Source organism: Argopecten irradians, chromosome 2 (assembly GCF_041381155.1).
Source record: "Argopecten irradians isolate NY chromosome 2, Ai_NY, whole genome shotgun sequence".
NCBI classification, from domain to species: Eukaryota; Metazoa; Mollusca; class Bivalvia; order Pectinida; family Pectinidae; genus Argopecten; species Argopecten irradians.
In genome coordinates this window covers 31,139,094-31,153,402 of record NC_091135.1, presented here as the reverse complement: position 1 = coordinate 31,153,402, position 14,309 = coordinate 31,139,094, and the positions used below count along the sequence as shown (strand labels likewise).

Below are 14,309 nucleotides of genomic sequence, written 5' to 3'. Positions count from 1 at the left end.
TGATACAATCTCCTGAGCTGCTAGGATGTTGATACAATCTCCTAAGCTGCTAGGATGTTGATACAATCTCCTAAGCTGCTAGGATGTTGATATAATCTCCTGAGCTGCTAGGATGTTGACACAATCTCCTGAGCTGCTAGGATGTTGATACAATCTCCTGAGCTGCTAGGATGGTGATACAATCTCCTGAGCTACTAGGATGAATGTACAATCTCCTGAGCTACAGGGATATCTATACAATCTCCTGAACTGCTAGTTAATGATGTGTATACAATCTCCTGAGCTGCTAGGATGTCTGCACAATCTCCTGAGTTGCAAGTGTGTTGATAAATCTCACAAGCTGCTAGGATATATCTACAATCTCCTGAGATGCTAGGATCTTTATATGTACAATCTACTGAGCTGCTAGAATGCTTATACAATCTCCCAAGCTGCTAGAATATATGTACAATCTCCTGAACTGCTAGGATGTTGATACAATCTCCTAAGCTGCTAGAATTGTTGACACAATCTCCTCAGTTGCTAGGATGTACGTACAATCTCCCGAGCTGCTAGGATGTCTATTCAATTTCCTGAGCTGCTAGGATGTTGATACAATCTCCTGAGCTGCTAGTGCTAGGATTTTTTTTATATGTGCAATCCTAAAGTTGCTTGGATATTTTCATTTCCGAAACTCTGACCAGCCATATTCACAGCAATGTCTTTATTGCTTAGAATAAATATAAACTGCTGCTACTGTTTTAACTTATTAAAATAACAGTTGACATATTTATTGTAACTAAATCATAACTTTTAGAGTATATCAAAACATTTAACATAGGGACAATTGTTACCACTACTAAAGGTCAATCGATACCACTACAAAAGGTCAATTATTACCACTACGAAAGGTCAATTATTTCCACTACTAAAGGTCAATACTTACCACTACTAAAGGTCAATTAATATCTCTACTAAAGGTCAATTATTTCCACTACTAAAGGTCAATTGTTACCACTACTAAAGGTCAATTAACATCTCTACTAAGGGTCAATTATTACCACTACTAAAGGTAAAGTTATACCACAACTAAATTTCATTTAATACCACTACTAAAGGTCAATTAATACCACTACTAAAGGTCAATTATTACCACAACTAAAGGTCAATTATTACCACTATTAAAGGTCAATTTATACCACAACTAAAGGTCAATTAATACCACAACTAAAGGTCAATTTATACCACAACTAAAGGTCAATTAATATAATACCACACGTAAAGGTCAATTAATACCAAAACTAACAATTATTGCTACTAAAGGTAAAGTATTACCACTACTAAAGGTCAATTATTACCACTACGAAAGGTCAATTATTACCACTACGAAAGGTCAATTATTTCCACTACTAAAGGTCAATTAATATCTCTACTAAAGATCAATTATTTCCACTACTAAAGGTCAACTGCTACCACTACTAAAGGTCAATTATTATCGCAACTAAAGGTCAATTGATACCACACTTAAAGGTCAATAAATACCAAAACTAACTAAAAGTCAATTATTACCGCTAATAAAGGTCAAGTATTACCACTACTAAAGGTCAAGTATTACCACTAGGAAAGGTCAATTATTTAACTACTAAAGGTCAATAGTTACCACTACTAAAGGTCAATTAATATCTCTACTAAAGGTCAGTTATTACCACAACTAAAGGTCAATTAATACCACAATTAAAGGTCAATTCTTACCACTACTAAAGGTCAATATATACCACAACTAAGGGTCAATTAATACCACAACTTAAGGTAAATTAATACCACAACTTAGGGTAAATTTATACCACAACTAAAGGTCAATTAATACCACACTTAAAGGTCAGTTAATACCAAAACTAACTAAAAGTCAATTATTACCGCTACTAAAGGTCAAGTATTACCACTACTAAAGGTCAATTATTACCTCTTCAAAAGGTCAAGTATTACCACTACCTAAGGTCAATTAATACCACAACTATAGGTCAATTATTACCACCACTAAAGATCAATTATTACAACTACGAAAGGTCAGTCATTACCACTACCAAAGGTAAATTATAATTAATACCACTACTAAAGGTCAATTATTACCACTTCTAATAAAAGACCTCCAAGAGAAACCCAATAGATAAATTAAAAAGTACACACACCCATGGACAAAATATAATTTTGGCTTTGATTGTGTGATAAATGAATCAATGCCTGTGAGGGTAGGTGGACAACCAGTGCAATAAAGTTTGTCAGCAACGCTTTCAGAGGCCCAGACAGTTTAACAAGAGGGTCAATGGATATAGTGTCAAGGAACAAAGCTAGAATATCACCGTCACAAACATAACTTCCATACTGGGTTATATCTGAAATGTCCCCGTGCCAAAAAAACGAAAATTAACAAACCTTAAACTTTGAAAAGATGAGTAATTAAAAATTTGTTAGTTTTTGTCTTTTCGAGCAGAAGATCTATTACTACCAGTAAACTAAACTTGATGTCATTACAAGTCCATGAACACAAATAAAAGAAACAAAAGATTATTGTAAGTGCATCTTCCATGAGTAAATTCAATTAGTTTTTATCAAATAAATTAACAAGACTTTGATGTTTTCAGACCATGACTACAATGAGTTCCAGTATTACTTTGATGTTGAGTTTAACTATCAACAAATTGTTCTTGTCGACACTACAGGCGTAATTTTATATGTAAAACTGGTAGTAGCTGTTGAGAAATGGCAACAAGCTTTGAAGTGTTTTCAACAACCATGCCCATCGATGTCATGGATCTGACTGATGAAGAATGCATATTTACCTCCACTTTGTGTTGTTTTTACGATCTTTGCAGACGATGATGACTGAGTAAAACACTAGCCAATGTGTACTGAAGTGGGGATCAAGGAACACCAGGCTCAACAAGAAATGCAACTAAGATTGAGATTAATGAGACTTGGGAGTGAAAACAATACCTAACAGTAGCAGCTTCATCTCTAAAATTTTCTATGGTGAGGTATTTTGGTCCATTTTATCACAATTTTCCCATTTCTGACGGCAGCAATTTAATAAAACATTTAGATAGCGAGGTCTAAAGTATTCTTAATGAGAATTACTAGTATGACGTAACTGTGTAAAAGTATTGATTTTGTGTCTGTCGGCAATCCTAGACGGAATTGTCCCACATGAAGAAAGCACAATTGACATTCTGTATGGGAGTGGAAACAGTATGGGAAATCTGTCAGTTTCTACTCCTATAATGGCTTATATATTCTACAACACATTTTCACACAGTGTGCGACATTCCTACTGGTATAATGATAGGGTACGAACAACAGCCTGCACATAAGACAGGCTGTGACTTAGTGATGGCTTAAACAATTACAATCAACCAGTATGAACATCACATAACTTTCAAAGAAAATCTTATTCTCCCTGAAATACCCCCATCAGGTCCTGGATAGCCCCTCCTCCCTCAGTGCTGCACTACGGCTGCCCACAGAGGATTATCACTACAACATTACATACCTATGTAGTTGTCTGCTTGGTTTTCACTTGTTTGACATTACCATTGTGATAGCTAAATACAGACACCAGTTCTGATTCATCAAAGCCTAGCAGCTACACATAGACAAACAAAATGTTAACTTTAATGGTTTTTGTTTGTTTTGGTTTTATTTGCAAAACACCATGGCCAATAGCAGCCAGATATATTTGAATGATCTTTTAGTTGATTATCTACATGGTTACGCAATTATTTTTTTTTTAATTCTAAGTACCTAGACACCCTTTTGTATTGGACACAATAAAAGCATTTTTTACTCATTTCAGTACACATAGTCACACAATCTCCAGTTTGAGAAGGGTCAGAAAAGTAAACTGTGACCTCTAGTTTGAGAAAGGTAAGAAAAGTAAAATGGAGACCTCCAGTGTGAGAATGGTCAGAAAGTAAGCTGGAAACCACCAGTGTGAGAACTGTCAGAAATAAACTGGAAACCACCAGTTTGAGAAGGGACAAAAAAGGAAAATGGAGACATCCAGTTTGAGAAAGGTCAGAAAAGTAAATTGGAGACGTCCAGTTTGGGAAGGGTCATAAAAGTAAACTGGAGACCTCCAGTTTGAGAAAGGTCAAAAAAGTAAATTGGAGGCTTCCACTTTGAGAAGGGTCAGAAAAGTAAACTGGAGACCTCCAGTTTGAGAAAGGTCAGAAAAGTAAAATGGAGACCTCCAGTGTGAGAAAGGTCAGAGAAGTAAATTGGAGACCTCCAGTTTCAGAAAGGTCAGAAAAGTAAACTGGAGACCTCCAGTTTGCCAACATTTGACCAATGAAAGGTAGGACTCTGGAAGCACTGCAAATAAAGTCTGGTATCATCTAGGACAAAATTTCTCTCAATAAATATAGAGGTACAGAGCATACCAAGCCACAAACAGTTCAATGATATATCTTATCACCGAGGTCTTAGAAAGTTCAAATCTCAAAACAAAGCCTGAAATGCTATCTATATTTCTGTCTATGAATACTCTATGACTTCACGAACAATAACAAGTCTGTGAAACAGCTCCTCATCTTTCCCATCATCTTTCGGATTATTAATATACTAGCTTTTTACCGTTTTTACCTCATGATGAAATTTCTGAACGATTTATTTGTTCATGTGACTATTGACTTAATTTTTTGCCTTTACACCCAATTTGTTAACAAATTGTACACATTGTATCATGTGCACTAGTGTATGTAAGCAAATATAATTATCCTTTTATCAATTATACTATAAAAATCTTGAGAAAATGCAAGACACTGTTAACCAATAAATCTAAGTAATAACAGCATTTTAACATTTTTTGTGTTAATAACACATGTATTCATTCTAATACCTGACTTTGTGTCTATATAAAATGTACATACTGTTAGCATTATCTCAAGAATTTCATCCTTTCACTATCATCTGCTGCACTTTGTCATTCATCCCTTGAGATGCAATTGAACTCTTCTTTTTCTATGGCTGGAACAGTCCATTATGCAATTACAAGGGTAAATGGATTAATTTGGTTATGTGCTAAAATTTGATTGCACTGATGTAAGTACAGTAACAGTAGACTACTACAGAGCCAACCTGTAGAGCAGCTAGGACAACCATCTGGGGCTGAGGGAAGCAAGCACTCGGCTATCATAGTTTAGTCCTGTTTTCATGTTTGCTTAGAGCATTCCACACTAAATCTCTTATCAGTGAAGATCTCTACAAGGTTAGACAGTTCTATACCTCTAACACTGGACTCAATATCATCCCTTTAACATCAAACACTGCTGTCATCAAACAATAATTATCCTTGAAATGATTCAATTACCATGGTCAATAGTTTCAGAAAAGCTAAAGTCCTAGTCATGTTATAGCTGTACTCTGTACCCTGTTTTCACTGATCATAACAAACATGTGTAGGTCAATGACCTTTGTTACATACATACGACCTTTATTGATTCTTTTGACCTACACCTGAACTACAAATAATTACAGGATACTCTTACAACCTTACCCTATATTTTGTAAATGCTTATGAACAAGCTTGGTGTTCCCTAACAACTTTATTTGAACAGGTTACAATCAGGAAATCACAAAACAATGGTCTTTCATAGTTCATAAAATTCTCAAGAACTTCTAGAACTCTTTTTAACCTTAGTTTAACTCTACACTCTGTAGAAGATTCCAATGACTTTAGTTGACCTTTGCTTAAGAAAACCTTATAAGTTAAGTTTACACATCTTGGTTACAAACTTTTAGATTTGTTTGGATGACCTCAGTTCAACTTTGTGACATGGCTAACCAATACTTTAGAGGATGGCATCCTTTAGACTGACCATGACTTTACACTTCTCTCTCAACATAGCTGTTTACCTGGAGGTGGTGACCTTAGGCTCCACCTGATGAGAGGACACACGAATAAACATGGTTAGAAGGTATAGATAAGTTTATCAATGAGATTACATCGAGAGGGTAGTCAGGAAGTATCCATGTCTTCCGTTAGCTGATTGCTAAATAATTACAATTATGAAATTTTATCACGGACAAAGGATTGTCAGTGACCTTAACAAGGAAATCCATTATTGAATTATCTGTGTTTGTCTAATATAATGATAGCTCAGACGACTACTCCAGTATGAAAACGTAGATATTTCGTTCCAGTTCATCTGCAGGCAGAATTTTAGACACAATCCACGACTTTTATTTAAAAGACGAAAAACATACTTAAAAGTAATGTCAACAAATCCAGCTTAAATGAAAGCATTCTTCTGACTCCAATATATATAGACTGTTTGACATTAAGATTAGTGCAAGGTACACTGTGCGGGGTTGTACCAATTTGCCCTATACTTCCGCTGGCTTGAGCCATACTTAGCAAATGGCTCTAGTATCATGTATTGTGCTAATGTCAAAGTGGTTCGTAGTCCTGGTGTGTCTCTGGAATCTCTTGGGAAATTGCTTGTCCTTTACATGCAACCATAAAGTCTCATTTTGGCATTCAGTTTGGTAATAGACAAAAAAACATGATCATATACTTCAGTATAAATTGAATTAATTCACACTATTTCTAGCCAGTCAGAAAGGTTGACATACTCAGACATGTTTTTCCTAGAAAGAGAAACTAATGCATCCATCTGAAACATCAAACTCATTATTGATAGTACAACCTTGATAAAGGACTTGCTGGCTATACTTTATACTACAAAGCCAGTTGTCAGTAACCTTACAATCTTATAACCTTCAAATCTGATAACCATTAGAATTCAAGAGTAAATCCAGATGTACTAATGTTTTGTTATAGATATACAGTAACTTGAAAACAGTTCTGTTGGTAGTTCATACATTCAAAACAAAATGGGAGAGAATCAACAAACACAAGTGGCATTATCACATTATCAGGAAGACCAAACCTCTCTCCCCATCTGATATACTTGACCGCAAACATCTAACACCACTGTTTCCTACAGTTAACTCCTCCTTATATAGATTTGTATGGAGATTCCTAGTAATGTACAAGGCGTCTGAACCAGGTGCTCCTGAAGAGCTCTGCTTCATCAATAACATCCATCATACAAATCAGGGTTCTCTGCTTCATTAATGACATCCATCATACAAATCAGGGTTCTATGCTTCATCAATGACATCCATCATACAAATCAGGGTTCTTTGCTTCATCAATGACATCCATCATACAAATCAGGGCTCTCTGCTTCATCAATGACATCAATCATACAAATCAAGGTTCTCTGCTATATATCAATGACATCCATCATACAAATCAGGGTTCTTTGCTTCATCAATGACATCCATCATACAAATCAGGTCTATTTCAATGACATCCATCATACAAATCAGGGTTCTCTGCTTCATCAATGACATCCATCATACAAATCAGGGTTCTCTGCTTCATCAATGACATTCCATCATACAAATAAGGGTTCTCTGCTTCATCAATACATTCCATCATACAAATCAGGGTTCTCTGCTTCATCAATGACATCCATCATACAAATCAGGGTTCTTTGCTTCATCAATAACATCCATCATACAAATCAGGGTTCTCTGCTTCATCAATGACATCAATCATACAAATCAGGGTTCTCTGCTTCATCAATAACATTCATCATACAAATCAGGGTTCTCTGCTTCATCAATGACATCAATCATACAAATCAGGGTTCTCTGCTTCATCAATGACATCCATCATACAAATCAGGGTTCTCTGCTTCATCAATGACATCCATCATACAAATCAGGGTTCTCTGCTTCATCAATGACATCAATCATACAAATCAGGGTCTCTGCTTCATCAATGACATCCATCATACAAATCAGGGTTCTCTGCTTCATCAATACATCATCATACAAATCAGGTTCTCTGCTTCATCATCAATGACATCCATCATACAAATCAGGGTTCTCTGCTTCATCAATGACATCCATCATACAAATCAGGGTTCTCTGCTTCATCAATGACATCCATCATACAAATCAGGGTTCTCTGCTTCATCAATGACATCCATCATACAAATCAGGGTTCTCTGCTTCATCAATGACATCCATCATACAAATCAGTGTTCTCTGCTATATATCAATGACATCCATCATACAAATCAGTGTTCTCTGCTATATATCAATGACATCCATCATACAAATCAGTGTTCTCTGCTATATATCAATGACATCCATCATACAAATCAGGGTTCTCTGCTACTTCATCAATGACATCCATCATACAAATCAGGGTTCTCTGCTTCATCAATGACATCCATCATACAAATCAGGGTTCTCTGCTATATATCAATGACATCCATCATACAAATCAGGGTTCTCTACTTCATCAATGACATCCATCATACAAATCAGGGTTCTCTGCTTCATCAATGACATCCATCATACAAATCAGGGTTCTCTGCTTCATCAATGACATCCATCATACAAATCAGGGTTCTCTGCTTCATCAATGACATCCATCATACAAATCAGGGTTCTCTGCTTCATCAATGACATCCATCATACAAATCAGGGTTCTCTGCTATATCAATGACATCCATCATACAAATCAGGGTTCTCTGCTATATATCAATGACATCCATCATACAAATCAGGGTTCTCTGCTATATATCAATGACATCCATCATACAAATCAGGGTTCTCTGCTATATATCAATGACATCCATCATACAAATCAGGGTTCTCTGCTTCATCAATGACATCCATCATACAAATCAGGGTTCTCTGCTTCAATCAATGACATCCATCATACAAATCAGGGTTCTCTGCTTCATCAATGACATCTATCATACAAATCAGGGTTCTCTGCTTCATCAATAACATCCATCATACAAATCAGGGTTCTCTGCTTCATCAATGACATTCCATCATACAAATCAGGGTTCTCTGCTTCATCAATGACATCCATCATACAAATCAGGGTTCTCTGCTTCATCAATGACATCCATCATACAAATCAGGGTTCTCTGCTTCATCAATGACATCCATCATACAAATCAGGGTTCTCTCTTATCAATGACATCCATCATACAAATCAGGGTTCTCTGCTTCATCAATGACATCCATCATACAAATCAGGGTTCTCTGCTTCATCAATGACATCATCATACAAATCAGGGTTCTCTGCTTCATCAATGACATCCATCATACAAATCAGGGTTCTCTGCTTCATCAATGACATCCATCATACAAATCAGGGTTCTCTGCTTCATCAATGACATCCATCATACAAATCAGGGTTCTCTGCTTCATCAATGACATCCATCATACAAATCAGGGTTCTCTGCTTCATCAATGACATCCATCATACAAATCAGGGTTCTCTGCTTCATCAATGACATCCATCATACAAATCAGGGTTCTCTGCTTCATCAATGACATCATCATACAAATCAGGGTTCTCTGCTTCATCAATGACATCAATCATACAAATCAGGGTTCTCTGCTTCATCAATGACATCCATCATACAAATCAGGGTTCTCTGCTTCATCAATGACATCATCATCATACAAATCAGGGTTCTCTGCTTCATCAATGACTCATCGGTCTCTCTTATCAATGACATCATCATACAAATCAGGGTTCTCTGCTTCATCAATGACATCCATCATACAAATCAGGGTCTTGCTTATCAATCATCAAGGTTCTTCTTATCAATGACATCCATCATACAAATCAGGGTTCTCTGCTTCATCAATGACATCCATCATACAAATCAGGGTTCTCTGCTTCATCAATGACATCCATCATACAAATCAGGGTTCTCTGCTTCATCAATGACATCCATCATACAAATCAGGGTTCTCTGCTTCATCAATGACATCCATCATACAAATCAGGGTTCTCTGCTTCATCAATGACATCCATCATACAAATCAGGGTTCTCTGCTTCATCAATGACATCCATCATACAAATCAGGGTTCTCTGCTTCATCAATGACATCCATCATACAAATCAGGGTTCTCTGCTTCATCAATGACATCCATCATACAAATCAGGGTTCTCTGCTTCATCAATGACATCCATCATACAAATCAGGGTTCTCTGCTTCATCAATGACATCCATCATACAAATCAGGGTTCTCTGCTTCATCAATGACATCCATCATACAAATCAGGGTTCTCTGCTTCATCAATGACATCCATCATACAAATCAGGGTTCTTCTTCATCAGAATCATCATACAAATCAGGGTTCTCTCTTCATCATGACATCAATCATACAAATCAGGGTTCTCTGCTTCATCAATGACATCATATACAAATCAGGGTCTCTGCTTCATCATGACATCCATACACAATCAGGGTTCTCTACTATAATCAATGACATTCATCATACAAATCAGGGTTCTCTACTTCATCAATGACATTAATCACACAAATCAGGGTTCTCTGCTTCATCAATGACATCCATCATACAAATCAAGGTTCTCTACTTCATCAATGATATCCATCATACAAATCAGGGTTCTCTGCTCCAAATTTGATTTTTCAAAACAACTGATTTATAAGGAAGAATATGATTTGAAGATTTTTTTCTTTTTCCATTAAAATTGCTTGAAGATAGGAGTGAAATAGAAACAAAAATGGGCAACGTGGTAAGCTTAAATTGGTACTGATAAGCTTTAATGGTGAATTTCATGTCATATCTGTTACAGTTTACAAGTTGAATTTCATGTCATTGCAATAACCAGATCATACAGTATGGTTACCAAAGATTCATATTTACAGAGGCCAACAAAACCGATCTTCAATCTACCTTGTAAACACCTTCAGTGGTGGATCGTAGTAAGATCCAACTCCAAACTTCCATAAGTCATTACACGTATAGTAATGAATGTGTTTGTGGTTCTGTTTAAATCAGAAAAAAGAAACAAAAGAAGAACTATAACATTTTTGAATTGGGCATGAAAAACGGTTTTTTTCTTTTCTTTATATTTGACCAGTAATGGTCTTTGAAAATAGATAGGACAGTGTTAGTATCGAGGAATAAATTTGTACACATGGCGTATGGCTATTGCGACAGTGCTTTACTACATCTGTTTATCAGTGATAGACATTTTGTCACATACCTTGAGGTGTTATCTAGTCCAGCCACAGATAACACTGAAGATATTGTGAAATGGCCTCTTTTTAACAACTGAAGCATTGTTATATACAGATTAAAAATTGTTTAAGTGTTTCAGATGCATATCAGTGTGTGCATATGTCTTTGTAGCTGAACTGATTACCAATGAAATCAGATAACCTGTGGCATTGAAGACGTGCCCCGATGGTACAGACAGAAGTCCTTCTGAAGGTTTTAACATTGACCTTAAATTAACAACAAGCTGCAATCTTTTGTAGCCCTTGATCTGGGCATGACATAAGCCAAATACCAGATCTCTGGTCATTTTGTTATTGAAGTGTTTAATGTGATTCAACTGTAATGACCTTGAACAATGTGGCATATATTTCACCCTAGCAGGTGATATGTGGGCCTCTGTATGCATGTGCTAGTGAGGGAAGCTGCTCTGAAATTTAAGTCCTTTGATGAATGTCATGGCCAATCACTGTGATTTCATACTCATTTTACTATAGTGGTAATCCCAGGTCTCAGCCCATAGTCTTTGCCAATTGCTGATTCAAAATGCTGTTGAAATCTACAAATTTGTACAAACACTACCATATAATGTCATCCCTGTACTTTCTGCTTTTCAGCACTGACTATAACAGAATTTCAAATTGCTGTTCTTGTCAAAGCCTAAAATTGTGCAGGAGATTTTTATTCTACAGGAACTGAGTGAAGGTCATGTCACTTAATGGCACTAAGTGTGCAATATATCATTGTGTCAACAGATCATAATTTCAGAAAATAGGAGGTCAGCATGAATAAAAAATTTCTACATACAAATATTGAAAAAACAGTTATACTTTTCATCTTCGTGTTCTATGCTATGTATGATATAGCGACTATAATAAATCAAGCTCCAGGTGTTATATGTAGAATTTCCACATGCAATTGAAGCATATATACTTGATTTTTCTACAAATTTCTATAAGAAACTGTAAAAACCTTACCATCACTTTCGTTTTCCTCTGCCATGGGTTCTGACCTACTGATATTGTTACCAGTCTCGTCACATATCACAATCGCAGGAGACACAAGAAATCGACTGCTACTTGGAGTTTTATTGTCAGATGGACTTTCCGATTTTGGACTTGCAGGTTGTGATCTGTCGACAGGAGAGGACGGCCCCTCTGCCTCCCCATTTTGTGTTAAAGGGTCTGTGACAGCCTCTGTTAGACTGTTTGACACAGGGTTCTCGTCACTACTACTAGCACCTTCGTCAGCGTGTGTGGGCACTTCCTTATACTGAACAGGTGCCCCACTCTTTAAATTCACCATGGCTACATATATAGGTTATAGCTTAAATCTGAAAATGTCTCTTTAGCAATTCACAAATTGGATAGATTTTAAAATTTCCTCAAAACCTACAATTTTTCTTATTCTTATTAAATCCTCAACCAATTTTAAACTGTCTTACCTATTATCATAGTCACAATAGGTTTCCTTATATTTCAATATTTAAATGAAATATGAATTTCTCCTTTTCAATAAGGACACACCTGTTGCTCGATATTCTATTCCAAATGTTTAAAATTCACACAGCTATTTTGAAATTTCACATTTGAACATCCAGTGAAATATAGCAGATGTCACAACAGTTGATTCGTTGGATTTTATAATTATTTCACTTTAAAACTCCCAACACTCACAGATTAAAAAACTAAAGACAAAAATATTGGCGAAAAAAAATTCCACCGAAATTTTCCACCACAATGGAAAAAAAAAAATCCGTAACACAACCTTTCAATAAAAATCACAGAACATGATATTGTCAAAACTGGAATGGTTCAAGCACTGGAAAAAATTGCAACATAGATTCCAATACATAGAATGTTAAACAATTAAGCCTGTTTTTCACCGCACAACTTTTGCATTAAAAACATATGAATTCCAATGGATCAGCATGAATCAAAACACAGAATAAAACACACAATTCCTGCAGTAATACTCTCGGAACACTCAGGCCTTGTAACACAGCATGTCTTAAAGTATAAGTCGATCTCCTCCTGTGGGTAAAATACAAGTTGGAGAAGCAGAAGTGTGTAGCCACGTGTTTTTGTGATCTCCTGGTTTGTGTGGAGTGACTACAGCTCTACAGCTACCACCTTACTACACTGAACAGCCCAACTCTTCCCCTATCATACAAGTCGCCCAATCTTTGGACTATTTATATCTCCCAAACACAGATAACTGATTTTATCTCTGCACTATCCACATTACTCCATAAAGTCATCAGTCCCTACAACCAAAACATAATCTCAGAATTGAGACGTTATTTTCTGTGACGAGTCTGACAATGGTGTAGGAGTGGCGTTTCCTGTTAATAGGGAAGTACACACGCCACCCATCCACTGCCTAAACAGGTATCTATTTACACATCATATTAATCCTCTGTCACCTTCACACTAAATAGTTCCACACGCTTCAGTAATACACCCCTCCAGCACTGCCACTATTTCCATACCCTCCTGTGGATTTCTATTTTTAACTTTTTTGATACTCCCAGATTCTGCAGTATACACCTGCACCAGAAGTTACCTCAAGTGACTAATAACCTTAGAGGCATCTGAGTTTGGCCAATCGACTCAATTTTACTAACTCCTATTGACTCCAGCAGCCCTTATGCTACTCCAAACAACCCAGCAAATGTTCCTGAGCTAAAGACCTATGAAGTGACTCTGCTCTTCACATTCAGATCAGTGACTCTAACTCCTTATAAAACATCCCAAAAACTCTCAATTGTCTTCTCCAGTATACAGTTCCCTATATTGACTCATTTGCCCCTACAGTTTTACTTCTAACACCTTCCCCTGATTGTTTGTTTGTTTGATTGATTATTAATGTCCTATTAACAGCCAGGGTCATGTAAGGACGGCCACCCATGTATGCAGTGTGTAGTGTGTATGAAGTGTGAGGCGCGTGTTTTGGGAGACTGCTGTATGTTCGTGTAGTGTCTTCTTGTATAGTGGAACTGTTGCCCTTTTTATAGTGCTTTATCATTGAAGCATGCTGCTGAAGACACCAAGCACCACACCACACCCGGTCACATTATACTGACAACAGGCCAAATAGTCGTCCAACTCCCAGTATGCTGAGCGCCAACCTTCCCCTACTGCTGAGTTAATGCTAAGACTTTACTATGTTGAGTGACTCAGAATTGGAGTAATT

At 36.6% G+C, this 14,309-nt stretch overlaps 1 protein-coding gene across 4 annotated transcripts in view; it reads right to left on the bottom strand.

Moving 5' to 3' along the window:
• The window catches only part of LOC138315130 (solute carrier family 12 member 4-like), a 68,535-nt gene that overhangs the window by 34,478 nt on the left and 19,748 nt on the right, over positions 1-14,309 (bottom strand). Inside the window, exon 1 of one of the 4 annotated variants that reach the window (XM_069255900.1) lies at positions 12,092-13,524. The exons of 2 other annotated variants lie outside the window; for them this stretch is intronic. In XM_069255900.1, coding sequence (XP_069112001.1) covers positions 12,092-12,419 — 328 coding nt within the window. In that variant the 5' untranslated portion in view covers positions 12,420-13,524. Of the gene's footprint in view, positions 1-12,091; positions 13,525-14,309 lie in introns of those variants that run through there. One more of the 4 variants, XM_069255901.1, reaches the window with a different exon arrangement.